The 26,289-nt window shown below is 39.3% G+C and overlaps 2 protein-coding genes across 11 annotated transcripts; one reads left to right on the top strand and one right to left on the bottom strand.

The window, feature by feature from the left end:
- Positions 1-712: 712 nt before the first annotated feature.
- Positions 713-15,403, bottom strand: taf1a (TATA box binding protein (TBP)-associated factor, RNA polymerase I, A). 2 transcript variants are annotated; one of them, XM_035995541.1, is made up of 11 exons: positions 15,292-15,403; positions 4,858-5,055; positions 4,239-4,402; positions 3,834-3,947; positions 3,539-3,737; positions 3,149-3,270; positions 2,678-2,836; positions 2,404-2,470; positions 1,979-2,102; positions 1,692-1,846; positions 713-850 (listed from the first exon to the last, which is right to left on the bottom strand). In XM_035995541.1, the coding sequence occupies exons 2-11, from the start codon at positions 4,976-4,978 to the stop codon at positions 804-806; spliced, it is 1,272 nt and encodes a 423-aa protein (XP_035851434.1). In that variant the 5' UTR covers positions 4,979-5,055; positions 15,292-15,403; the 3' UTR covers positions 713-803. The 2 variants fall into 2 exon arrangements, with proteins under 2 accessions (XP_035851434.1, XP_031178410.1); XM_031322550.2 differs by lacking the exon at positions 15,292-15,403 and adding an exon at positions 5,760-6,003.
- On the top strand, positions 7,896-25,678 carry mia3 (MIA SH3 domain ER export factor 3). 9 transcript variants are annotated; one of them, XM_035995504.1, is made up of 29 exons: positions 7,896-8,120; positions 9,632-9,765; positions 9,868-9,954; positions 10,092-11,370; positions 11,410-12,231; positions 13,900-14,235; positions 14,787-14,932; positions 17,038-17,169; positions 17,471-17,492; positions 17,591-17,679; positions 17,787-17,864; positions 18,048-18,158; positions 18,246-18,317; positions 18,402-18,506; positions 18,649-18,771; positions 18,889-18,976; positions 19,573-19,637; positions 19,761-19,851; positions 19,970-20,108; positions 20,339-20,501; positions 20,590-20,625; positions 20,742-20,809; positions 21,260-21,345; positions 22,411-22,524; positions 23,176-23,238; positions 23,325-23,371; positions 23,494-23,562; positions 23,988-24,390; positions 24,926-25,678. In XM_035995504.1, exons 1-29 carry the CDS (start codon positions 8,000-8,002, stop codon positions 25,171-25,173), a joined length of 5,337 nt encoding a protein of 1,778 aa, XP_035851397.1. In that variant the 5' UTR covers positions 7,896-7,999; the 3' UTR covers positions 25,174-25,678. The 9 variants fall into 9 exon arrangements, with proteins under 9 accessions (XP_035851397.1, XP_035851395.1, XP_035851396.1 ...); XM_035995502.1 differs by having other exon boundaries at positions 10,092-11,390; positions 11,430-12,231; XM_035995503.1 differs by having other exon boundaries at positions 10,092-11,408; positions 11,448-12,231.
- Positions 25,679-26,289: the final 611 nt, after the last annotated feature.

The raw sequence follows: 26,289 nt of genomic DNA, 5'->3' as shown, positions 1-26,289 counted from the left end.
CCCTTTAAAAGCCAGGCATGTTTGTACCTTGGCGCATGGCGGATTTGCTAAGCAGGAAGGAGAGCTTTTCAGGAGAAGAAACTGATCTGCTCGTGCGTGAAGTGAAAGCGCTCGAGCAGATCATATATGGCACGGGCACTATGCCACCAAAACTCCATAATACTATTTCACATTGTAATATTTTTGTTTTTAATCTTTTGCATGTTTGTGTGCAACTGCGCATCCCTGTGTGTAACAAGCACAGTGTGCGGCGCCCATTTTACTAATGCGCTTTTAAAATAACAATGAAGTGCTGCGTTATTGACTTTAGACCAGGGTTTTGTTGGTCAATGGCGCGATCACTTTCCGCTGCCTCAAGATAGCGATACACCAAGAATGCACCTGAACACACCTCCCTGTATGACCAGCACGCCCATGGGCGCACAGATGGGCGCAGGTGTATTTGCTATTTAAACGACATGGGCGCTGGGCGGGAAATTGACAACTGCGTCGGTGTTAAACTAGCAAAGACACTTGCGTCGGGCTTTGCGCTGCGCCGGGTGTAAGATAGGGTCCGAAGGAACAACAAAATATGGAGGTTCATTTTTGTCAGTGAACCTATTAAAAACATATATTTTTTCACACAAAATAAATGTTGTCGAAATAAACTTCATGTAAAAAAAAAACAAAAAAAAACGTGCTCTTCATCAGGACGCCTTTGCCGGGGGTTTTCAGTTGTTTAGCCTGACAGCATCTCAGCTCTGTTCTTGATTGTGAATTGCGAAGACACAATTTGATTTTCTCTTTGAGTTCTTCTCTCAACTTCACTCTCCGCTGGTTACCTGTGAGGCTGTGTACTTGAGCATTAGGTCTGTAAGAAGAAAGACATTGATACATAAAGATCTGCAGTCATTTTTATTTTGAATGCAACCGTTTTTAGACTAACTGAGTGCCCACAGTGGTGCTACAGAGAACGGATGCTGCTATTAGCCCCGGTTACTACTCACTACATCATTAACAAATCCATATTTTCCCAAACCAAGGCATTCCTGTTTTCTCTTAAGGAAAAGCTGATTAAATCACCAACTTATAGATAGATAATGAACCACATGTCATTGGTAAAGTATTTGCTAAGAACATCTTGTCATTTAAAATAGTTCCCAGTGCACATGAGAAACATGGAGTGTTCTTTTTACACATAACTTCAGGGTTTCCTTAAAACATTAAATGCCAACTTCTATCTCAAAATGCAAAGTCAAGTTTCCTGCAAAAAGTTAGGGCTTGCTAATTTTACATCTTTTTTCTCTCTATGTGTGGAATATGTAAGTGATTTATAGGGCTTTCAAATTATTCAGATGCACTGCTACAGGGCCTTTTTTGATTTTACCACTAGCAGTCACCACTTGCACTAAAATCATAAGTCCTATACTATAAATTGAGGCTTTAACAGGATATTGATGTCCATGTGCTTCATTAACACGTGTCTCAGTCTATAACTGTGGTCAGATCTCAGAATCAAACACTGAAAATAAATACTGTTAGCACAAACTCCAACATTGTGTCTGAAAGTCTTTGCCTCTATAATTACAGGTAACATTCAGGATAGACATAACGTCTACAGTAATGTTAACACTAACAACAAGTTAAAGTTAACAAGTTAACAGTTAACAATACTTCCAGAAGTCAGCTTATGCACATGTACGCCTACTTACCCGGGCAAAGGATTTTTGTCAGTGGTGCCTTCACTTTCATGAGCTCTGGGTTCTCCTCAGAGTCTTTACTGGCGTGGAAGCTTGTGAAGTGCAGCGCAGGCCACCAGTCTTTTCTTGCAGCCATTTGTCCAGAGACAACATCCTTCCAGTCTTCTCTGTTTTGAGACAGAAATATACAGAACCGCTGGCTTCAGCAACAATAAGTATCGTATAGAAGGTAACCTGCACTCTCTGTAAAGTTCAATCAAAAATAGAGCTTCCAGTTTTCTGAACACTTTGATACATACTGTAACTGTAGTTTTTGAATAATGGACTTCAAACGCTCCCATACATCCAGGTTGCTCCTCCAGCAGGCGAAGTCCAACATTTCCATAACGACTCCTAAAGCTTTCTGGATGTCACTTCTTTTCTCTAGAAAACAAATCAATAATGGATATTACGGAAAACAGATAAATCATCATTCGGAGACATGGCTATAACAAAGGGGAACATGTTTTAATTAAAAACTAGTCAAATTAAGACATCTTTTCCAAAACCCTATAAAAAATAGTCTTATATCAAAACAATAAGCTTCATAATGTTTCCAGTTAGGCATCACTTTGGTAAAAAAATAACTTAAATTCAACTTTTCTTCTCATGAATTTGATTCCATTTTAATTCTGTGTATAATTATGTGGTCAGACATTTAATTTAAGATCAAATCTGCTTTTACCTGACTGAAGCAGGAGGGAGCTGTACTCCAACATCAACTCATGGCTTGGGACTAGTACATGGAGGATCTACAGTATAGGGAAGTAAAGTTATGAGGATGCATTAGACATGGTGTATTTCTGTGTGCTGAACTGTAAATCTAACAAGTTCTAGTTTAACTAAGTTAATATCGTAACTTGTACACTGTTTCACAGGGATCATTACAGTTTCATATATCTCTTTATAATATCAGTATAAATCAGTATAAATACAGTGCTTTAAATGTACAGTTATACCTTCAATACTTTCATCAGTTTCCTCTCTGAAGTATCGTGCCTCTTTAAGTACTGGTACAGGTACACATGCGCGTTGGGATTGGGTGGAAAAGTGCTGTCATATGCGTAATCATTAAGGACTTTCAAAGCCTCCTCGTGATCCTCATAGAACTCCAGCATCTGCCAAAATAAAACAGTTACACAAGAAGTAGGGACATTTCACTTGAACTGGGCCTGAAATTGAAGGATAGTAAACCTGACAAGAACAAGACAAAAGTTTATTTCTTAAATCAAGAGCATGAAGCAGACTGATGGTATCAAAAATGCATAGTAGGGCTATTCAAGGGCTGTGAAGTTTTGACATTTTTTCTTAATAAAATGACAAGCTATTAATCGATTATTAAGATTGTTGCCGATTAATTCTGTCTCATCCTGTAATATTAAAATATATATTTCTGAAGTTACATCGGGATGTTGGGAATAAGTTCTTACCTCAACGTAACTCAGTATGAAGGGATCCCAGACGCCAGGATTTTTCAAAATCTCCTTCAGATTCACAGAGGCCTGTCTGAAATAGTTGTGCATGTCTTGGTTGTCACCAGAGTCGGGATACTCTGAAACAGTAGGAACAGTTTACGCAAACAATAAAGACATTTTTAAAACATGAAAATTGCACCAGATGGCATTCGTTGGAAAGATTGTACACACAAATATGTTTCCCTCCTACAACGTAATCACCTCTTTATCTCCTTTTTCTACCTGAGTAGTTACTGGCTCTGACCTGTAGGTGGCAGTGTGACATCACACAAGAGCTTGCAGCATGTCTGTGTAACTGAGACCAGTAAATAATAGATGCTTTGGGTGTTAAACTTATCACCTTACCAGTATTGGAGCGTGTGAACTTTTTGTCACACCAGATGATATAATCCAGTAAACTCCTGTAGGCGTGGATCAGTTTAATCCTCTGGTACTGAGCTGCTGACTCCTTCCCATGCCTCCAACTTTCAGCAACAGACAGCTGATGCTTTGCATCCTCGATGTGACCAATAAGCAGCAGGTGGAATGAATGTTCCAGACAGATCTATACACGCAGAGGAACAAGTCTCAAATGTCTTTCAGTAATGTAAAAAAACAAAACCACTGTGCACTGTGTAGTCAGGTCAACCAGCTAACATACCATCAGGTAATGTCTAACTCCTGAGTGTTTCATTCGTTCATAGATGTTGTTGTAGTCCTCCATCTTTGAGTTGGGGTGATGGTGAAGGATCTCGGTGCTGATTCTCCAAATAAGCTGGGGTGGAAATTGCAAAGAAAATGTCAATATCAAGAACGATAACTGATACTTTATTTATGAATACACTGTTTAAATGTTTGCACTATTTGCCAATTTTGTTTGGATGACTGTAAAAGAATGTTGAAAGTTGTGTTTTTAGAAACTGGGCTGTTGTGGAAACTAGGGAGAGGAGTCAAACTGTTGTCTGTTCATGCTGTACTTTAGAATTATGTGTTGTAATTTATGTCCTTGGCTGGGCACTGTCTGCATGACACAAAAACATACTAATGCGGACAAAACCAAACCTACCTCCTTATATGGCTGACCTGTGCCATTGGTTGGGTCTTCTAACATTTGTGGGTAACATGCCATATATTCTGCTGCCTCTTGCCATCTGTGATGCAGCAGGGCTTCTCTGATCTGCTCCAGACAGACTCTGGTACTCTGGTGAAACCCAGTTTCCTTTGGAGTCTCTTAAGATTAATTATTATTATTTATTATTATTTGATGACATGCATGTATGTGTCATAAACAATTATAAGGTTCTACAGCTCGACAGTCAGATACTGGATTTTAGAGGTTTATACCAATATTTATATTCGAGAGTGTAAAAAATATGACATAATGACACATTAACCAATTGTAATTGTTTTACATCAACACATAACAGAAACATTTTCCATAAAGATTCTATAAATTGTAACTTAATTGCACTACATTGTGGAAGATTTTTCAGTTTCTGGTAACAATTTATGTAATGAGACATTGTTTCTGAATTACCTCTAACTTATCTTTAACGTTCTGTTATTTATCAAGTCAGCATATACCCCGATACATATACAAAAAGTTAATATTGGCCGATATATCAACCCGGAAGATGTATTAGTGTAGGTCTATTGGAGTCTATATTGGAAACACAACAACTTACCTGCACACATGGGATTAACCAGAGGGAGCTTTGATTTTTTCGATCCTTTTGAAGAGTTGCCGTCCGAGGAATCACTGTCATCATCCAAGTCTTCAAGAAGCTCTCTTTGCAAATCATCCATAATCAGCACAGCAGTTAAACTCAAATATGGCAGCTGCCTTTTATCTCTTGCGCTGACGCTCAGTGTATGACGTCCACCTGGAGGGAGACAAAAAATTGTGTCAGCAAGCAACTTCCTTACAAGACATAAAGATTGCTTAGTGTCATAAGTCATGTCTAAATGATTATTGTAACTATTGATTAATCTTCTGATTATTTTCTGGATTCCCCAATGAACTGTTTGTCCTACAAAACATCAGAAAACTGAAAAATGGCTATCACAATATCAAATTGCTTTTTTTTGGTCTGACCAACAATCTAAATCCCAAATGTATTCATTTTTATTATAATGTAAGACATGTAAAAGCAGCAATGTCTCACATGCAAAAAGCGGGAACATGCATTGGCATTTTTGCTTGATGATTTAAACAATTATAGGATTATAAAATTACTGTTGATTAATTTCCAGTCTATCAACTAATCGTTTCAGCTCTGGCGCTAACTGCTATGTAATTAAGGTGTGATAGTAGACAGGTAACGTTAGTCATTACAGATGAACATATACACCAGTGCTAGTTTTGTTATTTGATCTTTTAGACTTCACTTAACTTTATTCTACAGTTGTATGAGAATATATGTTATGTAATTTGAGGTTAAATCACCTAGCTGTTTAGCTTTCTCGTCAGCATAGGTTTTAATAAACATCACCACCAACAACGTAAATAAGTATATAAAGGTGAGATCTCTTTAGTCAGAAGAGGCAAGCTTATTCTCTTGTAAAACAAAGCTGGCTCAGTCCCTACCTGCTGAGCAGTACCGTTACCATTCTGTTCCCATGTTTCTGAAGGTAAACAACGTGCCAATGCTAAATTAACAACTAAGCTAACCTGCATCGGTGCATTCAAATCCAAAGTACAGTAACGTTACTTATTCATTGTTTGAATCTCTGCTGTTATTTTTGATAAATTAATATGATGCGGTGTCTTGTATTGTCGATTAATATGACTTCCACATGTTGTAACTATCCACCCACCAGTACAAGTAGCTGAGGAAGTAGAGAGAAAAGCTACACGCTTATTGGCTACTGTGGCCGGAAAAGGCGGAGCAAAGAGCTTCTTCTTCGCTTGCTTTTTTCTTCTGTTTTTTTCTTTCTTCTACCAACCTAACATTCCCTTAATGAAAAAGGAATTTGGACTGTGTCTCAATTAATGGATGGATCTGGTGAATTTTTAAACCATACAGAATTCTGTGACAAATGTAGTCTTCATTGTTCGTTTAGAGAATACACTAAAGTGATAAAAGCCATTCCAATTCCCTTTAAATCAATGACTCAACAACTTTTGGTTCATGCAAATGTTATGTCAAAGATGATGCCTCTTTGTGTTGATGGTGTCAGTTTGAACAGCAAACAGTACACTAACAAGTTTGTTAGGAATGTACTATGTAGAAAATATTATCCCTTTCAACTAAAAAGAAAATATATTCTCCGAGACTATAGTGGTGAAGAGGCACGAAAGATTAGGAAACAATCCTTATCCTATCCTCTCTCACCAAAAGCCAAAGAAGTGACATTTAAAATATAAAATGATATGTATCCATCGAATCACTTCCTATATATAAAATTGAATTGGGAAAGTAACTCCTGTGAGAGCGATATTGAGACGGTTGAACATATTTTCTTTCAGTGTGAACCGATTAATGACTTGTGGCTGTCTTTTCAATGCTGGCTTCAATCTAAAGATATACTGCTACACCCATTAAACGAAATGTCAATTAAAGCTGGAATATTTTTAAAGGATAAGAATCTAGAATTTTTGATAAATAACTTGATTGAGCATTGTAAACATTTTATTCATAGGTGCAAGTATTTAAAGGTCAAAACCCACATCAACGGTTGGAAGAACAAGCTTAAGCTTTTTGCTACATCTCTACAATACATGACGAAGGAAAACGCCAAGAGACTCTTATTTGTTGGACTTACATTCCCTACTGGACTAAAAAGACCCCTAGTATCTTATTTTCTTTATTTATGTTTTTTTGTATATATTACCTCAAAGCTGTAAACGTGTTTTTGACAAATGTACAAACACACATTGTGCCTTAATTGTTTGTATACTATTGTATAATAAAGTAAAAAAAAAAAAAATTCCCTTAATACATCCATGCCTAACATGAGCTGAAGGGATGTTTAAGCAAAGGCCGTAATTTCTGCTTTCCACATCGGTATTTGCAATTGCCAAAATTTAGTTATTTATGTTTCATAATGTTATTTCTTATTTACCTCTCTGAGTGTCATGCTGTTTGTTTTTGGTTTTATGTGTAAACTGGCTAACGCAGCAATTTCCCATTGGCATTACAGAATACTTTATCTATCTATCTATCTATAGAAATGCTGTGAGCCAACAATAAATGGATCATCACAAATTGAATGGATCAGATGTTTTGTTATCGATGGCTGTTAATGACATGATAATACAAAATAAAAAAAGGTAATTTGTGTTGAAACAGAATAGTTGGCAATAAGATATTTTTTAAAGATTTTTCTTATCCATATTGATTACAGGTTTGTTATGTTTTTCTGTTTGCACTACGCCCATTTATCACTATTAACAAACTTGGAAGGTAACTGCCTTTTTTCTCTTTATTGTATTTTGCTGGTTATAGGTCTACACTATATTTGATTAAAGAGGCCTCTGGGGAAGATTATGTGAAATTAAAATACACCGGTCATAATCCTCTGAGTACTTTCAATCTCTTGAATCTTTTTGTGCATATTGTAGATGTCTTTGCTGATTTAGCTAGGCCTATTGGATGATTCCAGAAGCAACTGCACAATGATGAGGCTGATTTCTCTACTTCCACTGCATCTGTTTGAGGTTGTTTCCCACAGTCACATGAAGCAGCCAAATCCAAACCTTATATCCTGTAAACCTATCCGTGCCTACACCCAGCCGGATCTGATCTGCTGACGTGTCGGCTCCTTCAGCTCGCAGTGCTTCATGCTCCAGCAGCAGAGTTAAGCCAGTCCACAGAAAGTGCCAGCATGGCAGCAAAACACTTCTACCGACAGGGCCTTTTATTACTTTTATTTAATTTTATTTCAACTGCAGCCTTGGAAAAAAGGTTCTCCGACTTTAAGAGATGCGCAGATGAGGAGTGCAGCAGTAAGTTTGATTGTTGTAACTACTAGCTCATCAGGACTTCAGGGATGCATCTTCCCACATCCCGATACTAACGTTACAGCTAGCCATAAACTACGCCTTATCTCCAGACCTGTTGCCAGTCGATATTTGTGACCTGGATAACCACCTGTAGTAGTTCCGATGCTGTGCAGACGTCTGCTGCTTGTTGAAATCAGCGCATGCTAATCTTAACTGTTGGTATTATCGCGGGGGGGTGTTTTGTTCAGACGTAGCCCGTAGTGTTGGCCGGTTGCCTGGCAGCTCCGGCCTGCCCAGCTTGGTGGTTAGTGGTGGCTAATGTTAGCAGCTAGCTAATTAGCCACCGGCCGGCTTTGGGCAAAATCTCTGCTAATGTTGGCTAACTCTATTGTTAAGTCACATAGGCATTGGTCGTACTTCTCTCCTTAGCTAATGTTATAAACACAGACTAACGTTACTCTAGATTGTGTAGTTTAACCAGCAAACTATTTAAATTTAGCGTTAGCTTTAGGTGAAATAAGAATTTAAATTAACGTTATGTTAACCCAGGTTGTCTTTATATCCCAGTTTGCATTGCTAACTAGATGTACGCCATCATATACAAGCCTCAGGGACCGTTATAGCAGCTGTTGTTGTTGTTGCTGTTATAGAAAATGTTAACCTGAAAATACCACAACAACAACAACAACAACAACAAAAAGGCTGGTGTAGGTAATAAGACCTTGTTTTATTGGCGACTTATCAAAAGGAGAAGCTAGTTTTGAGTAATAAAACAGTAAAGATTAGACACATTAACATAAAACAAAGAAAGGCATAATATGATCAGGTACTCTGCTTGAATGTTTTAAACCAACGTCTGAGGCTAAAGTCGACTATAACCATGACAGTGGCATGTCATACAGACAATGCAGATCTAAACTCTTTGCTTATTTGCCATACCTTTCAGTTCAGTCAGTTTTTGTCTAATTTTGTGTTGCATGTTTTGTGAAAATACAACATTGTAGAGCCAAAACAAGAAATAGAGTGACAGAAAAGAACTTGGCATTCATTTTGATAAACAATAAATCAGTTGTAAATATTTTTTAAGCCAGAACAATGCCCCAAATTAATTGGTTCCAGCTTTCAAAATGTGGTTATGTGGCTGATTGTGTTTTTCTTCTATCAATAAACCATGTATCTTTGGGTTTTGGGACTGTTGGATGAACAAAACAATTCAAAGACATTTTAATTTGTTAACTTGTACTTTGTAATAAGCATTTTTTTCTCCATTAACCAAAGGCGAGAAAATAACAGACAGAGTAATTGATAATAAAAAATAATCATTAGTTATAGACATTTGGTATTATGAGTGGATTAAAAAAAAGAATGTATAATTGCTTTTTGTCTGTATGCCTCTTGGAAAAGAGTATGCCAACATTTTGCATTCTTTGCAAGAGCGCTACGTGAAAAATAACATTGATAACGCCGCTTACCTTTTTAAAACAATTCTAATTATTTATGTATTTCTTTCACAGTGCTTCTGTGTCGGGGAAAAGCTATAAAAGATTTCTCTGGACCAGACTGTCGGTTCCTGTCGGTCAAAAAATCTGAAACTATCTATGTATACTACAAACTGTCAGGCAGAAGGACTGACATGTGGGCCGGAAGTGTACGTATACTCTGGTTAATATTTAATCAGAAGTGGAGAACATCTAGGTTTTACTATCTAGTTATACTCCTCAACATGTTCTCTTTTTGTATTTTTCAATAGGTTGGAAGTCACTTTGGCTATTTCCCAAATGACATTCTTGCAGTTAACCACCTTTATACGGACAAAGAAATTGAAGTTCCAGCAGAGGTATGAAAATATGTTGCTGACTTACTAAATTAATTAGACACGTCCAAATTCAATTAAAAATACAATGGAACTTTGGAACTATCAACATAACATTATGCATAATTGTATTTAATATTCATTTATTGACTTCTTTTCAGGAAACAGATTTTGTCTGTTTCGACACTGGATTTGATAAGTTTGACAATTATGACGTAGATTTACTGTTAGACTCTTCACTGGAGAAGAATGATGGTGAAAATAAGGGAACATCTGACCAAATCCAAGTGGCAGAGGGCATGCAGAAAGAAACGCAGCCATCAGCAGACGAGGCAACGGACAGTGAAAAACAAACTGAGCATCATTATACCTCTGAGGAGCTTGATAAAGTCCCAGATGATGAAAGTGCGTCAAGTTCAGGTAAAGAACTTGACGTGGCAACTGAATCACCTTCTACAAAAGAAGTAGAGACCGATACAGCAGCTACACCTGATGCTACTGAAAGAGCTGCAGAGGACGCTGAAGTTGAGAAAAACGCAGTGGAGGGCAACAATGATGTTGTTCCAGAAAACGAACCGGTCTCGATTTCTGAAGGAGTGCAAATCCCTGTGTTAAAAACTACCCTTGGAACAACTTTTGATGCGGTCACCAGCGATGACGAATTCACAAAGAACGTTACCCCATATGAAGAGGAGGAAAGCGAATATGTGGAGAATCATCCGGCAGAAGACATTAATGTTAAAGCAGCAGAAACTCCATTGCTGTCTTTCTCTGATTCCCTCAAAAAGCAAGAAAGTCCTCCATCAACACACGATGATAAGGCTGCAGAGGAGAAGAACATGTTGACATCATTTGGAGATGCTGTCTTTTCAGTTGTCTCCGGGGGAGAGAGGACAGCACAAGATTTGAGTTCAGAGGAAGACGAGGATGACGAGGATGAGGTAGAAGAAGAAGCTGCTTCAAAAAACCCTCCGAGTTTTGAGGAAGGAAAGAAAGCCGTAGAAGAAGAACCACTATCCGTAGAATTACCAAAAGAGCCGGAGAACATAGAGCCTGCCTTGTATGATGATGATGATGATGATGATGATGATGATGATGATGATAATGATGATGATGATGATGATGATGATGATGATGAGAGTGAGGGAGAAGTGATCGGACCTGAGACCGCTTGGGAGGAAACTTTAAAACCAACGGATGAGCCGATACACCATCAAACCGAAGCAAGTGCAATATCAGTGGATCCGGTATCACAAGATGAAACTTCTGCCTTTCCGGAGGCTCAAAACTCTGTTATTAAAACAACAGATGAACAATTTGAGCAGGAAGAGGAAGAGGAGGAAGGGTCCAAAGATTTAGAGGTCATTAATGATAATAACAGTAGTGATGCAATGGAGCACAGTGAGGATTTAGATAATGAATTGAAAGAAAACATAACAGGGACGGATCAAGAATTAGCCGATACCGAAACTGAAACAGGGACGGATCAAGAATTAGCTGATACCGAAACTGAAACGCATCCGGACTCATTCACTGAAGAGATGCAATCAAATAATTTAGATGTGAAAGATCATGAAAAGATGGTAGATGACAGCCTACCTAATCATATAAATGACCATTTAAAGAATGATTTAGAGAGTAATAACAGTCAACCAGAATTATCTGTGGAGGAACGGGAGATTATTGAGGAACAGCTTACAGAAGATTGGAAAGATGAAGAAGAGAAAGAGATAGAGGACGAGAAAGAAGAATTACTTGAAGATGAAAATGCACTTGAAGATGAAAATGCACTTTCTTTCTCACAATCGGACAAAACAGACTCTGACGAACCCTCACCTGAAACAGCTCTGCCCACTGTGTCAACTCCAGAGCCAGAATACAGTGACAGCGTGATGAGACTGACTCTGCTAAGAGACCACTTCACAGAGGAGAACATGGAGCGGATCCAAAAGCTTCTGGGGCTCAGGAATCTCTTCAAAGTGGAGGCCATGTTCTCTGACTTGGACACAGAATTGCAGGCTACCCGTCTCTCAAGCACAGGTACCACGCAAGATGTGGAAAGTGCACTGGAGGGCATCCTGGAAGCCTCTGAGAACACCATCCTGGATCAGATTGAGAAGATGCTGGATAGCCGAGACACAAAGCACAGTTATGACCAACATATGGACACGAGTAGTTTGGATGAGGAGGCTGAAATACTGGATGACTTCCAGGAGCTCGCATTCAGCCTACGGCAGAAGTATTCAACAGCCAGTGACAGCACGCCTTTGGCAGTAGAAAAAGCATCAGATATTGACCAAGGTAGGTTTGTTTTTTATTATTTTAATTTGAGTATCTGGTGTAGGGTTGTAGGATTTATTAGTCAGGTTTTACCATTGCATATTCTGTTTTAATCTCTGATTTAGGCCTTTCACACACAAGTACGGTAAACTGCATCATCTTATGATCCACAGATAAAGTGAACGCAGAGTTTGATACTGTGGCACAGCAGATATGCAGCTCGGAATTATCCTTTCAGGCACCGTTCATACAAGTATCTTGTTTCCACATGTATATCCAGATTGTGTCTTCATCCAGTTACAAGGCGATTGCAGTTAACACCTATCGCTAGAATTTGTCTCAAGTGACCATTTGCGATAGAATTTCACTTCCCTGAGAATTGACAGAGAATTGCAGCTACTGCTGAAAAAGAACAAAAACATATTCATGCTTTGCCATACAGCTAGAGAAGATGATTGCTACCTCACCCTTTTTAACTTTGGAACTCTTGTCCTGGTTGTTTTTCATAATCCAACCAACTGTACTGAGCTTGCAGGATTTTTCATGCCCTGTGTGGACTCTGCAAAGTCGAATAACTGGACTCTCAGTTTGGTAGCTAGTATGAGCTATTTGATCCAGCTGTATCCTCAGTGTGCTTTTGCTGACTTCTCACCTGCATCACCAAAGATGCATTTTAGTACAAAGTGTGAACAGGGCCCCATTTCAACATTGAACAACCACATTTGTCCTTTTTTCTGTAATTGCCAAGATATCATAGTGTAGAGCTCATATACAGATTTAAAATAGTTTCGCTACAGTGGATGATGGTATCCGCCCTAACTCTGTTCACCTTACATTTCAATGTTTTCTCTTCCATTAAAGAGAGTCACACTGGCCCAATCCCAAAGTCTGGACTCACAGACTCACGGACTTTGGTGCGCGTCCTCGCGAAATTCGTAAGGGCTTAGGGTTGTCCCAATGTCGAATTTCAAAGGGCGTGAGGGTTTGAGTACACACTTAACAAGCCCTTTCCGTGAGTCTGCATTGATGCAGACTTCACCAAAGGGAATTACCCACAGTTCAAAGCGTTATGACGTTTACCGCGGAGACCATAGGGAAATCCGGAAATTACAAAGGTAAACAACAGCACGACACATGACCACGGAACAGACCAGCCTGTTGTCCAGCTTGTAAAACGAGTTTGAAAAAATTTGGAATCAGGCAGCTGTCTCCAGTGCCTTGGCCGTGTGGAAAGCAACAAACTTAAAATGAAAATTCCCAAACCGGCAAGTGTCAGCAACATCTTTGTTATTAAACATCACCAAGGTAACGTGATCTCGTGAAGTGCTGTCCCAATCCCATTTATACCTATCTGAGCCTGATGTGGCCTCACACACTCACTCACTTAGCACTTGAGATCAATTAAGTCTGTGAGTCTTTAGTCCTTAGTCCTCAGGGCTCACTTTGGGATTGGGCCACTGACATCCTACTAAGCAAATATCACACTCTTAACAAAGCCATAGACCACACCTGTTGTCAAATATGTTTGGTGGAAACCCGAGTTTTTAGCACACAAGTCCACACCTTACAGAAAAAACTAAAATCTCCTACCAGGACTACAATTTCTTTCTATCCAGAACTGTTTGGACAAACCTGTGAAACCTCCTTGACTAATCTCTCATTGTTTTTTTTTCAATATTTTTGTTGTAGATGAACACAAATTAAATGTAAAAGATGACACGCCCCACATTGTTGAAGAAGACAAGGTTGACAGCATTCCTGAGACCGAGAGTGATGACAACCTAACAGTAACCGATCATGAGGAAAGGCCAGCAGAGACTAAAGAAGAGCAGATAGTTTTGGATGAGGTGCACAGTGGACCGCACGTCAGTGAGGACGAGGATGGCGGACACTTTAATAAAAATAAAAACAAAGACAATCAGCTGAGCTTCAGTGCATCAGACGAGATGCAGAAGGTCCCTCAAGCCACCCTGGAAAATCCCTTAGATGTGGGCCTTGGTGTCGAGGTTGAGCACCCACCCTCAGGTTGGTCATCTTTAAGACATAATGAATTAATCCTTCATTTTTTTAAGTTAATTGATCAGTTTTGTGTCTATAAAAAAAAATGTTTTCCCTAGCATGCAAGTTGCTCAAACCTAGAAACAATAGTTGCTTACTTGGCTTCCATTGTGGAGGTGTTTCTTTAGAATTTAAGAGTACTTTTTACGCTTTATCCAGGCCCTCGCCTTAGATTTGAGATTCCTATTCCCATTCATTCACTATTTGTGTCATAATCAGAACATGTAAACCTGTTTTTAGCACTTTGGACTTGGGTTACAATAAAATATAGCACAATTAGGTTTGAAGGTTAATTCTTGGGGTCAGCAAATCAGTCCACTGAACTGGAATTGTATTATGTTCATAGATGAGTCTTGTTTGGTTCTGTCTTTGATTCACCTGGTTTGGGGAGAATTGTTTGGTAATCACAAGATACTTTACCTATTTTGAATGCATGTGATGACAAGCTGTAATGGAAGATTTTTCACTTTGTCTGTCCGTAACACATAAACTGACTAACAGGTACATTTTGTTACTAGGATCTTTGGACCCCATGGAACTAGTGTCTGAAATTCAGGACGACGAAGAAGAAAAAGAAGAAGTGGGATTATTTTCAACTGGGATTGTTTACATGGGCTGCATCCTTTCGATGATGAAGAGTAAAATTGCAGAGTGGACTATTGAGGTGAGTCTAAGAATTGTAACCTACTGTATACACAGTATTTTTCATTTTTTAATACATTGTCTCTTTACTCTGAGTCTGCACCTTCAACCATCACCTAAACCAGTTGTTCCCATCCACCGTTGCTACCGAGCAACGAGGAAACAATATGATTTGATTAAAAAAAAGAAAAGAAAAAGAAAAAAAAGCTAAATAATGACGTTGTGGTCTGGTATTTGTGCAGTAATTAGTCCGTTAAACCTCACTGCCTCTGTCGCTGTCACAAGATTTGTTTTGTATGTCTGAAGGTGCCAATAAAAAAAGTTGATCACAAAAAAAACAAAAAACAATACGAAGGTAAAAAACGAAACACAAGCACTTACAATATCTGACCAGGAGTTTCTACAACAGCTGACTGTTTCCTGCACAAGATCCAGCACAAAGCACTGTCCCTGCCGTCTCTTGTCTTTTCCCTGAATGAAGCTTCTTTCATGTGCGGTCGAAAATGTCAGGGGGAAACATCAAATGTCCTATTTTTCCTGAACGTCCCATGGCCCTCCCCCCTGTCTTGTTGACTGTTGCGGTGTAGGCTGAAGTTCAACACAGCCGGTGCTGAGCTGGCTACTAGCACAACCGGCGGGCCTTATTTTGACATAAATGGCCAGATAATTATCATAGAAGACAGCACTAAGATGGACTCTATGCTGTCAAATTAATTTAGGTTCCTAATCGCTTTTTGTACTTTAATTTTAATCCATATTTGCACATCTAGCCCAGCTTTGAAGATAGATAACGTTGACGTGCTGGCAAGCTAATATCTGTCAAACTAGCATAGCATACCATTTCTTGTGCTAGTTCCGTTATTGTTTCAAAGACTAGCATGGAGAGTGATACTTTAACGAAACCTAGACCTGTAATGGAGCCGGATCAGGTTTACATGCTTTTTCTAAAGGAGCTGCAACATGTAAGTGAACATATGGGTTTAGTTTGTCTCCTGTGTCAAGTATTGATTATGCTACCATGGCCTGCTGACGTGTTAATGAGCCTATGGCTAATGCACATTGACTCCTGAATTTACTTACCAAAACTGATGCAGTTTATCTTTAACTTAGATATGGGTCTTTCATATATTGCTCTACCTCGTCATACTTTTGGTATATTGTATTCTACTTTTCCCTATTATGTCTATGCTGCTGCTATTAATCCCATCACTCATTTAATCACGTCATCTGTCTCCAAATGCTCTGCATAGTTTATAGGTTCTTCTTTCAATTTATGTAACGTTACCTCTTGTTATTTATTTCTGTTACTTTCTTTACTTATCTGCATTTATGTATGGTGTTCCTGTTGTTCTGCTGCAACAAACAAAATTTCTGTCAAATGCTCAGTTCAAAGGTCTCTTTGTGGTTGGAGCAATATGCAGAGTTCTTCTTTGTATAACTAGACGTTAATAAAGGGGTAAAATTATGCTCCGTTTTGACTACTAACACTGTTCATAAATACGTTGGCTAGTGATTGATTTAACTGTAAAATGAACCACACTTGGCTTTTAGTTGTAAATTGTATGTGTCTGGATTTGGAAGTAGCAGGTGAATGAAGCACTGTAAGAGCAACCCTTTATATTGCTCTCAATAATAAATAGTACAAATTCCTTATTGGTCCAATAATATTTGGTTGTTGCATTAGGACACTGCTTGGTTTTATTATTATTGTATGGTAATGCCCTGATATCTTGATAAGCTTTCTTCTCAGTGGTGTGAATAGAGTAACAGATCACTAATTTTCTTCAGATCCTTTCAACATTTTGGTTAATGAATACAGTGTCTCAGTCTAATATGTAAATATTGGAAGTTACTTTAAGGCTCAACCTACTGTAGGCTTGCTGAGGGTCTCGCTGTGCTTTGACAAATATTGACTTGCCTTCTGTCTCTATTTTTAGTCTTGTCATAATATTATTCACATTTGAAAGACAGTAAGAAATGTAACAAGGGTATTTCCCCTCTCATTTATTGAGACATAGACCTCTTATCCTCAAGATTTATGTTTAACCAGCTTTTTTTTATTATTATTATGCCTGATCGTGCCCCTGATCATTCCTCCATATTGTGGTTGTGTTTGTGTGCCATCAGGTGATTTCATTACTGCCAGAAGAGTGGAAGCCAGGAGAAACTTTGTTTGGTTGTCCTTGGCAAGCTGTTGTCATCACTGCTTTGGTTGGAGTAGTCACCTTCACCCTCTTCTTCTGGAGGACTGTGTTGGCGGTATGTTTTGTGATATTGCTGCTCTCATATTTGCTCCAGTTATGTGTTGAGTTTTACCAACATCAAAAAAGATGAGAATAAATTAGGTTTTGTCTCCGAAGATCCACACTGCATCGAAATATCTTGAAATGTCCTGAAATTTACTTTTTTTTTTTTCTGGATCACTGCTGGTCATTTACACACGCTTTGATAGAGCTACATTACTACATGCACATGATGAATCTGCTTTGACAATTATTCCAAACTGTGTTGTTCAGATATCAAACTGATCTTTACTTATTGCTTTTCTGAAAAATTTTAGGTAAAGAAAAGAGAATACCTCGGTAAGTTTGTACTTTTTTTTTTTTTTTTTACATTACAAAATGCAGAGGTGTAACATCTAACTGATTTTCTACTTTTTGTTTCACGTTTGTGATTACAGTGGATGAAAAAAAGCTGACAGAGCAAATTCTGGTGCTCAAAAAAGAAAAGAACGATGCTCTCACCAAAATGTCGGAACTCCAGAAACAGGTGAGCAACAAATAAAATGTGATCTCACATCTATGAGCTACTTTAAAAAAATAAAATTACAAAAATAAGTTATTTTATTTCTGGAACTTTTTTCTTCTGTTTTGAAGACTGAACACCTAAAAGAAAATGAAAAACAGTCAAAAGAAACAGTTAGTTCTACAATGAAAAGGATGCAAAACCTGGAGGTAAGCACTAAGGAACCATGGATACTTCTGTCTTTGTGTATAACGTACTGTGTACTTGTTGTACTGTGTCGAGTGTTGGGGGGTGGGGGGAGAGTGTACCTGCTCTATGGCTTATGGGTGTTGTGTATCATTTAGACAGCAAGTAAGGACTATCAGTGACATTTCTCATTAACCTTTTTGCAGAGTAAAGTTTTGGAGGCAGAAACACGGAATGAACACATGGCTGAGGAAAAGAACAAATATGCAAAACTACTTGAAGACGAGAAGGCAAACTCTCTTCAAAATGGCACCAGGGTAATTGTTTATTTTTTCCTTCCTCTTATTTTTTTTTTTTTAAGCTGTCGTCTCAGATTCATGATGCTTAACGGTTCCCTTTAACAGATTGAGAAATTGGAGAAGTCAAACCAGAAGCTACAGCTCAGCAGGAAAAGTATTCAGGACGCCCTCGCTAAGGTACACGTAATCTTCTGCACATTGCAAAATCATATGAAGCTTGTGGTTTCAGCTTCTCTAATCAACTGCGTGTGTTTGCCATAGACTACTGTTCTCCTGGACGAGGCCAAGATTCGTGAAGATGCCCGCAAAGTTCAGCACAAATGTCTTGAGAAAGATTATTCAGCACTAAAGGAAGAAAATAAAACGGTAAGACTGTTGTCTTACATGACAGGTCTAAATTGATGGGTATTTAAATCAGATTTAGTTAGAGTTAATTAAAATGGGATCATTTTAGATAAAGACTGTTTTCCTGAGGTACTCTACTGACTTGTTATTTTTATTTTTACAGCTTAAGGCAACCATTAAGAGCTGGGAGGACAAACACAAGGATCTGAACGAGCAGATTAAAGTCTATCAGAAGTCCCAGAAAGAGCTGGAGGACTCTGTGGTGCTCAAAGATCACAATGTGGAGGTCAGGATTTATTTATTTTTAAACAGCTGTGACTACTGTATTTCTTGTGGTTATCCGCTGTACATATTGGTCCTCAACTTGCATCAACTTACCCCACGCACAAATGTTTCCTGATAGGTGCTGTCCGAACTTCTGGCAGATCTAGACGCTTGTGATTTACAAAAAGGTGACACCAAAGTTTTAGCCAATGGTGAAGTAGCACCTGGTTAGTCCATCTCTGTTTACTACTTAAGTAAAAACAATAATGCACTTGCAAAGAGATTCAGAGGTTTTTAAACCTCCACATACACTACCGGTCAAAAGTTTGGGGTCACTTAGAAATTTCCATTCCACTCCATTACAGACAGAATACCAGCTGAGATCAGTTCCATTGTTTTTTTTTTTAACCAGGGCAGCAGTTTTCAGATTACATTATGTGCTTACATAATTGCAAAAGGGTTCTCGACTGTTGTAGAAAGAAGTGGCTGATCTTTAATGCAATATCTACATTGCCCATTATCAGCAACCATTCATCCGATGTTCCAAAGGCACATTCTGTTTACTAATCTGATATCATTTTAAAAGGCTAACTGAGAAAACATCGGAGAACCCTTTTGCAATTATGTAAACACATAATGTAATCTGAAAACTGCTGCCCTGGTTAAAAAAACAATGCAACTGATCTCAGCTGGTATTCTGTCTATAATGGAATGGAATGGAAATTTCTAAGTGACCCCAAACTTTTGACCGGTAGTGTATTTGTTGTTACAATATAAATGATGATGTCTTCAGCTTCATACTAAGTGGTTACTGGCCTTTCAGTGTCTTTTTCAGACAAGAAGACAGCTATAAAGAACAGGATCAAACAGATGATGGATGTTTCACGGGTAAGATGTCAAAATAACTATTAAAGCTCACCGTAGTTATGAGTGGAAGATAAAATGTTACAGCAAATATTTCTAATTGTTAACCTGCTTTAAAATGTTTTAATGTACTTGGTTTGTTTCCAGGTCCAGACCACTCTCACTGTGGTCGAAGAAGAGCGTGATCGCTTCATGACTAAACTGCTGAATGAAGAAAAGACGAGGAAGTCACTGGAAGGTATGTCGGTCATGTTTCTTTTCAAGTGATTTTGGAAAGAAAAAAATCCATAAATGTGTCGCTGTTGTATATGACTTTCTTCCCGCCTCTCTAAACCTACAATTGTATATTGCAACAGAACAACACCAGGAGCTGGAGCATGCAATTGCAACCCTTAAAAGCGATAAGAGCCATGTTGAAAACCAGCTCAAGATCCTCCAGCAGAAAAACGAAATCATGGTTGAAATGTACCAGCAGAAGGAAAATGCTTTGCAGCAGTAAGTAAAGCCGTGACAGTCAATCAGCATTTTTTTTTTTTTATTTATTTATTAGCTGCTGTTACACGCTGTAGATTTTCATAATGATGAATGTGAATAAGCTATGCTGTTGTAGCATAATCCAGTCAAGCATCTCATGAATAAAAGCAGGCGTCTTTGAATTAAAAAAAAGATGTGTAGGAACCGCGTGTTGCGGTTGTTTGAAGAGGGGTGTTTCTGTGGCTTCACAGGAAATTAACTAAGGAAGAGTTGGAGCGACGCAGCAAAGAGAGTCAGCTGTCTGAGGTGGGAGGAAAAGCTGTGGAGGCCGAGGAGCAGGTTAAAGTCTTACGGCGACGCATTAATGAAATGGAGGAGCAGATGAAGAAGACCGAGGAAGTCTATAAAGAGCAGGTAGGTATTCATTTTTAAATGGGCAAGTACAGAGAGAAATCTTACTGAAACCTGACCGAATATCTTTCCTTCTTTCTTTCTGTTTTAGGTTAAAGAACAGGAAAACAAAACTCACTCAAACTGGGTACGCTGCACAAAATGCCAATATGCTATAAATGGATGTTTAAGCCCATTTAAGATTGATAATAAGCTGAGGCGTTATTATTCCAGTTGCACACTAATTCTCCATGATGTTTCCAGGTAAATGCTCGTAATGCAGAGCGAGCTCTGAACCAAGAGAAGCTTGAATCCTCAAAGCTCCGTGAAAAGTAAGTGTTGGCAAAGTAATAATAGTTTTTCTTTTCTTTTTTAAGATTATTTTTTGGGCATTTCCGTCTTTAATGATAGGAAAGCAATGAAAGGGGGAGAGAGAGGGGGAAGACATGCAAACCCTGGACCTTCTGCGTCGAGGCATAAACCTCTGTATATGTGCGCCCGCTCTACCGACTGAGCTATCCTGGCTAGAAGTAATAATAGTTTTAAACCATTCGATTGATCAACAGAAAATTATTTTTATAATTTGTTTTTAGTCATTTTTCATGACATTCACTGGCTCCAGCTGCTCAAATGTGAGGATTTGCTACATCATTGTAAATGAAGTATGGTTTCGTTCTGGACTGTTGTTTGGTCAAAAGGAGCAACTTGATGATGTCAGCCTACCTATGGAGCTTATTTGCATCTAATCAAAGGTTTTTGTTTGTTCTTTTACCCATGAACAGGCTGGCTGTACTTACCTCCCAGCTTAATGAGCGCCGCGCTCCTCTCTTCAGACCGAACTCTGGGCAACCTGCAGGCCCTCGACAAGGTAAACAGGCCGCACAACCTTTCCTGCTGTTGTATTTCCATTAGGTCAGGTCTCATCCTTCAGAGCTTTGAGAAGAGGATGCTGTTTTCTAATAAAACCCTGCATGTAAATGAGAAGGAGGATGTCTCATTTCAGGGTTTCCCCCAGTGTATTGCAAGCCTGGTGGCCCACCAGGCCTATTAGTCAGGGTTTCTGCGGGGTGTAAGAAAGTCTAAAATTTCAAAATCAATATTTTAGGCCTTACAAAGTCTTAAATTAGCTGAAGTATTGTGTTCTAGGTCTTAAATCATTTTAAACAGGTCTTAATTTTCCTACATCAATGTAACGTTATCTCTAATGTTCATTGAAAAGCTTTTTTTTTAATTCCGTGGTGTTGTAGTTCTTTCTTTCGATAGTCCAAATATAATTTGCTGTATATGTACAGATTATTATTACTCTGTGTCGCTTTTATTCAATTTGAATAAGTTTATTTACTTGGCAAGTACTTTTGTGACTCTGCATTTCGTTGTACTTTAATGTCGTTAAATAGGTCTTACATTTCATTCATAATGGTCTTTCAAAGATCTTAAAATGTCTTAAATTTGACTTGGCGAAACCTGCAGAAACCCTGTAAATTGCCCCCCACCTGGCATAAGCCACTGGGAATTATTTTGTAATGTATTTTTAAGACGTTTTTTTAAACTACAGTTACAGTGGGGCGGCTCGGTTGGAAACTTCGTCATATTTTTGATTCTCCAGTTAGTTTAGCACTGACTTAATGTAGGGCCCTATGGAATCTCTCTCATAGCTTTTTAAAACTTTGCGATTCTGTCAGTGATTCTGTTATCACAGAAACTATTGGGCCCTACATTAATGCTGCCATCAGTCTGTGACTGGCCCCAACTGGGCCCTCGTCGCAAAAAAAGACTCTTGCCACCGGGCTAAACAACTTTTCTGGGAGAAACCCTGCATTTCACTGTACTTGACCCTCAGAGAGCCTGGAACGAGGACCTGGCCTTTGCATATATTGTAGTGACTTGTCAGCTGTTTCTTTACTTTGGTAAATGGATGGTTTGATCATAACAGGTGATTCATATGGGCCCTCTCCTGTGAGTGGGGGTGCACCATCCCCTCCAATAATGATAGAGGGTCCCAGGCGCCCTCCTTCTGCCCCAGTGGGGCGAAGAATTGACCCGTATGGTGAGTCCCAGTGGTTTACTTCACCTTCTTTGTTCCTCGCCACAGTCGGACGTCATCCCTCCTCTGCAACATTTTGTCCTTATATCTTTCTCCTCTTACACACCTGACTTGATTATTCTTTTCAGATCTTTCCCCTTCTTGAGTTCTTGCTCTTATTTCTTACCAGTGTGTGTTACATGCTGGTACATCTGTCTTCAACTCCCTTTTTCCTGCTTTTGTTTTATTTCTTTTAGTAATTTCCTTTTGTGCAGTATTTTTTGTGTTGTTGAAGTCCCTAAAAACACATTTTCTCAATCAGTAAACCCAAACAGTCCTGATGAAGCAGCTTAACTGAATGTTTTTGTTAAACTCTGAATAAAAAATACAGAAGGATGTTTTTTTTTTCTCCAAATTTTATCTTTGATTGTGGCTTATTAAGTCACAAATTACATATAATTTAATTTGCAACCAATTTGAAAGTTTTCAGGGGCTTTAAAGTCATCCAGAATGCTTTGTTCCTCTGACTGTTGTCCTCATGGAGTAGAGATGGCCAATCTTTGCCCTTTAACAATTTGTTTCCTCTTTGACTGTTTCTTAGTGTGGAAAAAGTGCCACAGGCAGAGTCTTGAAGGATTTCATTCATCATTGCATCTTCTTGTCTTCTCCCCTCAGGTCCTCGACCTCCGTCAGACCCACATGGCCGTTACCCTGAAAACAAACACATCCCTGGGATGGGTATGTCGTCTGCAGTCTCTGCATTTTAAATATTTCCCCTTTGCTTTTAACTTTCTTCCAACACTGTGCTGTTTCTCCTCTTTCAGACATGATGGGCCCCCGCAGCTCATCACCTGCGAACATGGATGGATCGGTAAGTCTTTTTCTAATCAGATCAGACTCATTTGTACACGTTACCTTCCCTCATTCCATCTGAAGGCCTAGAGCTCCTACCTACATGTCTGTTACGTTGTGTGTGTCCTTGCTCTGAAACAGACACAAGCAGTAGATCCACAGATAAAAGCAGAGGCACAGGCTGAGGCCTCCACAGACAGCCCAGAGCCAGTGAGTATAGAGGCTGGCCAGTACAGGTGTGAAGGCGTATGCAAGCACGCCACCCTCTTCCCTAAAGCTGGATTTGGGCAGAGATTGAAGGCATTTTGCTTCACTGGGGCTGACCTAACTTTTGGGACTGAGTGTGTGGTTTCACCTGTTCTCACAGAACTGAGAGAAGCAGAGATTCTTTTCATCCAGTGTGTCAGAGGTTTTTGTGTGCAAGTGGTGTGGTTTTTCATCCAAATAATCATGGTGCGAGGTTACTTGTCATGCGATTTGAGCCCTGGCTAAATGCACTTTTTGTAAATTGTGTGGGTTTTGGATGTTTTCACTGCATGACTAAAATTGTAGTCCATATGTACTCACTTACAGGACCAAGTAAAGTTCACGTGACTGCATTTAAAAAGCACACAACTCTCGTCTGTCTTTTTCAGGGACCTGGATCCTTCCTTGCGTCTCCAATCAGGGACTCACCAGGCTCCATGGTCCAAGGACCTCCCCTCGGTCCTGGACCCCATGAGCAGCTCCTCCCCCCTGGACCCCACGGCCGCCTGCCACCTCCTGGGCCTTACAGACCTCCACGACCTGGCCTCTACCACCTCCCCCCAGGTCTTCATGGTCATCCTCATCATCACGGGCCTCCACTACCAGCCAACGGGCACCCAGGTATGCCGCTTCCTGGACCAATGGGAGGAGAGTTTGGACCTCGTCCCGCCAACGGACATGCGTTTCACCCCAGGCCAGGCCCTGGACATGTCATTGATCCTCGGGGTCCCCCACCACCACACTTCCGTCCCCCTCCACCTCATCACTTTGGACCGATGCCTCCGCCACATGGTACATTCTGCCCTTTGTTTTTATTTTCCACACATCATCAGTTTGTGCCGATGATGTGTTATGTTTGAGTGTTATGTTGGTATGTACTGGGCCTGGACCCCTAAAAGTGTAGGGCACACTAACAGGATGTGCTGGTTTTGAGTGTGAGTAAAGTGATTAATGCCTTGTTCTTCCAAAGTATTAAGTTTTAGACTATGACTGATGATGATAGATCTATCTATCTATCTATCTATCTGTGTTCATTTTACTGGCGTAGAAGCTTTTGTTGCGAGTGCAAGGCTATAGCTATTTCCTGAAAACAGTACGTACCACTGCAGACCCCGTACATACTGATGTTTTTGAGCCTGTCTACTGTACATATACATTTATTTTCATATTAAACTGTAATCATACTCTATGTTAAAGGAAGACACTTTATAAGCCCCTTTGGGTTGTCTTCCTTGCACATTTTTTATTTAATGGATTGGTTACAGTGTACAAATAATTTTGATGTGCTAAATAAAGGAATATTTCCCCTTTCAATTATTCTGACCAGGTGTCCGTGGACCTATGGGACCACGTCCCCCCGTCCCTCCTGAAATGCGTTACCCAGGACCGCGTGACCACACCAGCCCACCAATGCACCTGCCTCAAGGCGTCCCTTCCCATCCGTCACATGGTGATGCATATGGTCACTCTCCACCCGATGCTCTCCAGAACTCTCACACCGGCCCCGGACTGGACCTGCATGTGAAGCAGGAGACCCCTCAGGACTCAGCGAGGCCAGCGATGGTCAAGCCTTAAAGACGCCACCAGCTATGGCAGGGGACTTGAATTTACCCAGAACCCATCACGTTAACAATCCAGATCCAGTCCAAACATGAGTCATGATTATTTTTTCAGTTCTAAAATAAAAGCTGCAATGGTGTTTGTTAAAAAAAAAACATGGTCCTTAAATTAAAGTATCAATAATTGTGTCCGAAATCAATGAGTTGAGAGGGTTGCCACTATTTTAAAACGCTTATTGTGCAATAATAATTCATTATATGCCGAGGATTTTCATTTTTGTTCTTTTAAAAAATATATACATAGCAATGATTTTTAAGGGGCAATTTTTTAAATGTCATTTCCTGTGGAAATTATTTTGAAAAAGGAGGGAGTTTAGCTTCTAGCATTTCAGGAATACCATAATTTCCCAAAGCTGTTGCTTTAGAGGCGACTGTAAAGCAAATGTGTAATTTGATGGCCAGATGTATAAGTTATTTTACTATGTTGGTAGAACTTTTAATAATAAAGAATGTAAAAGCTGTCAGTGTTATGTTACTAACTGGTTACAGTTCCCTTATAGTGGATGCATTTTACACAGGCTCTATAAACTTCAACAGGTCAGATTTGGAAAGAAATAAGGCATACATCTGAGACAAACATTAACTTTTGTTCTGTTCATAAAAGTCAGTAGATATGTTAACTTATCCAAACACTGTGTGTACCATATTTAGCTTAGTGTGTGGAGTGACACTGTTAGCATTTCATTCATGATTCACATCTAGTTTGCTTTTTAACTAACTTGGAAAGCTTGCATGCAAAACTAGTAATAGCTCTTTTTGAAGAGGATTGTCTGAAGTCTTATTGATAGAGCAATATAACATGTTAGCAAAGAATTTCTAATAAGACCGGCTTTAATGTTAGTAACATTTAGGGGCTTAAAGCAACACTAGGTAACTTTTCCTGCTTCGGTTCCCCCTACAGGTTGGAAGCGGAATTGTCCATTACATTACATTACATTATGCAAGTTTGCCAGATCAGGTAGCGGATCTGTAGTTCGAATGAACTGGACAATGTAAGGTAATGGACAATTCCGCTTCCAACCTGTAGGGGGACCGAAGCGGGAAAAGTTACCTAGTGTTGCTTTAATATTTG

Source organism: Sander lucioperca, chromosome 19 (genome assembly GCF_008315115.2).
Source record: "Sander lucioperca isolate FBNREF2018 chromosome 19, SLUC_FBN_1.2, whole genome shotgun sequence".
Classification (NCBI taxonomy): domain Eukaryota; kingdom Metazoa; phylum Chordata; class Actinopteri; order Perciformes; family Percidae; genus Sander; species Sander lucioperca.
Note: the sequence above shows the minus strand (reverse complement) of the source record. Positions and strands in the feature narration are given on the sequence as shown.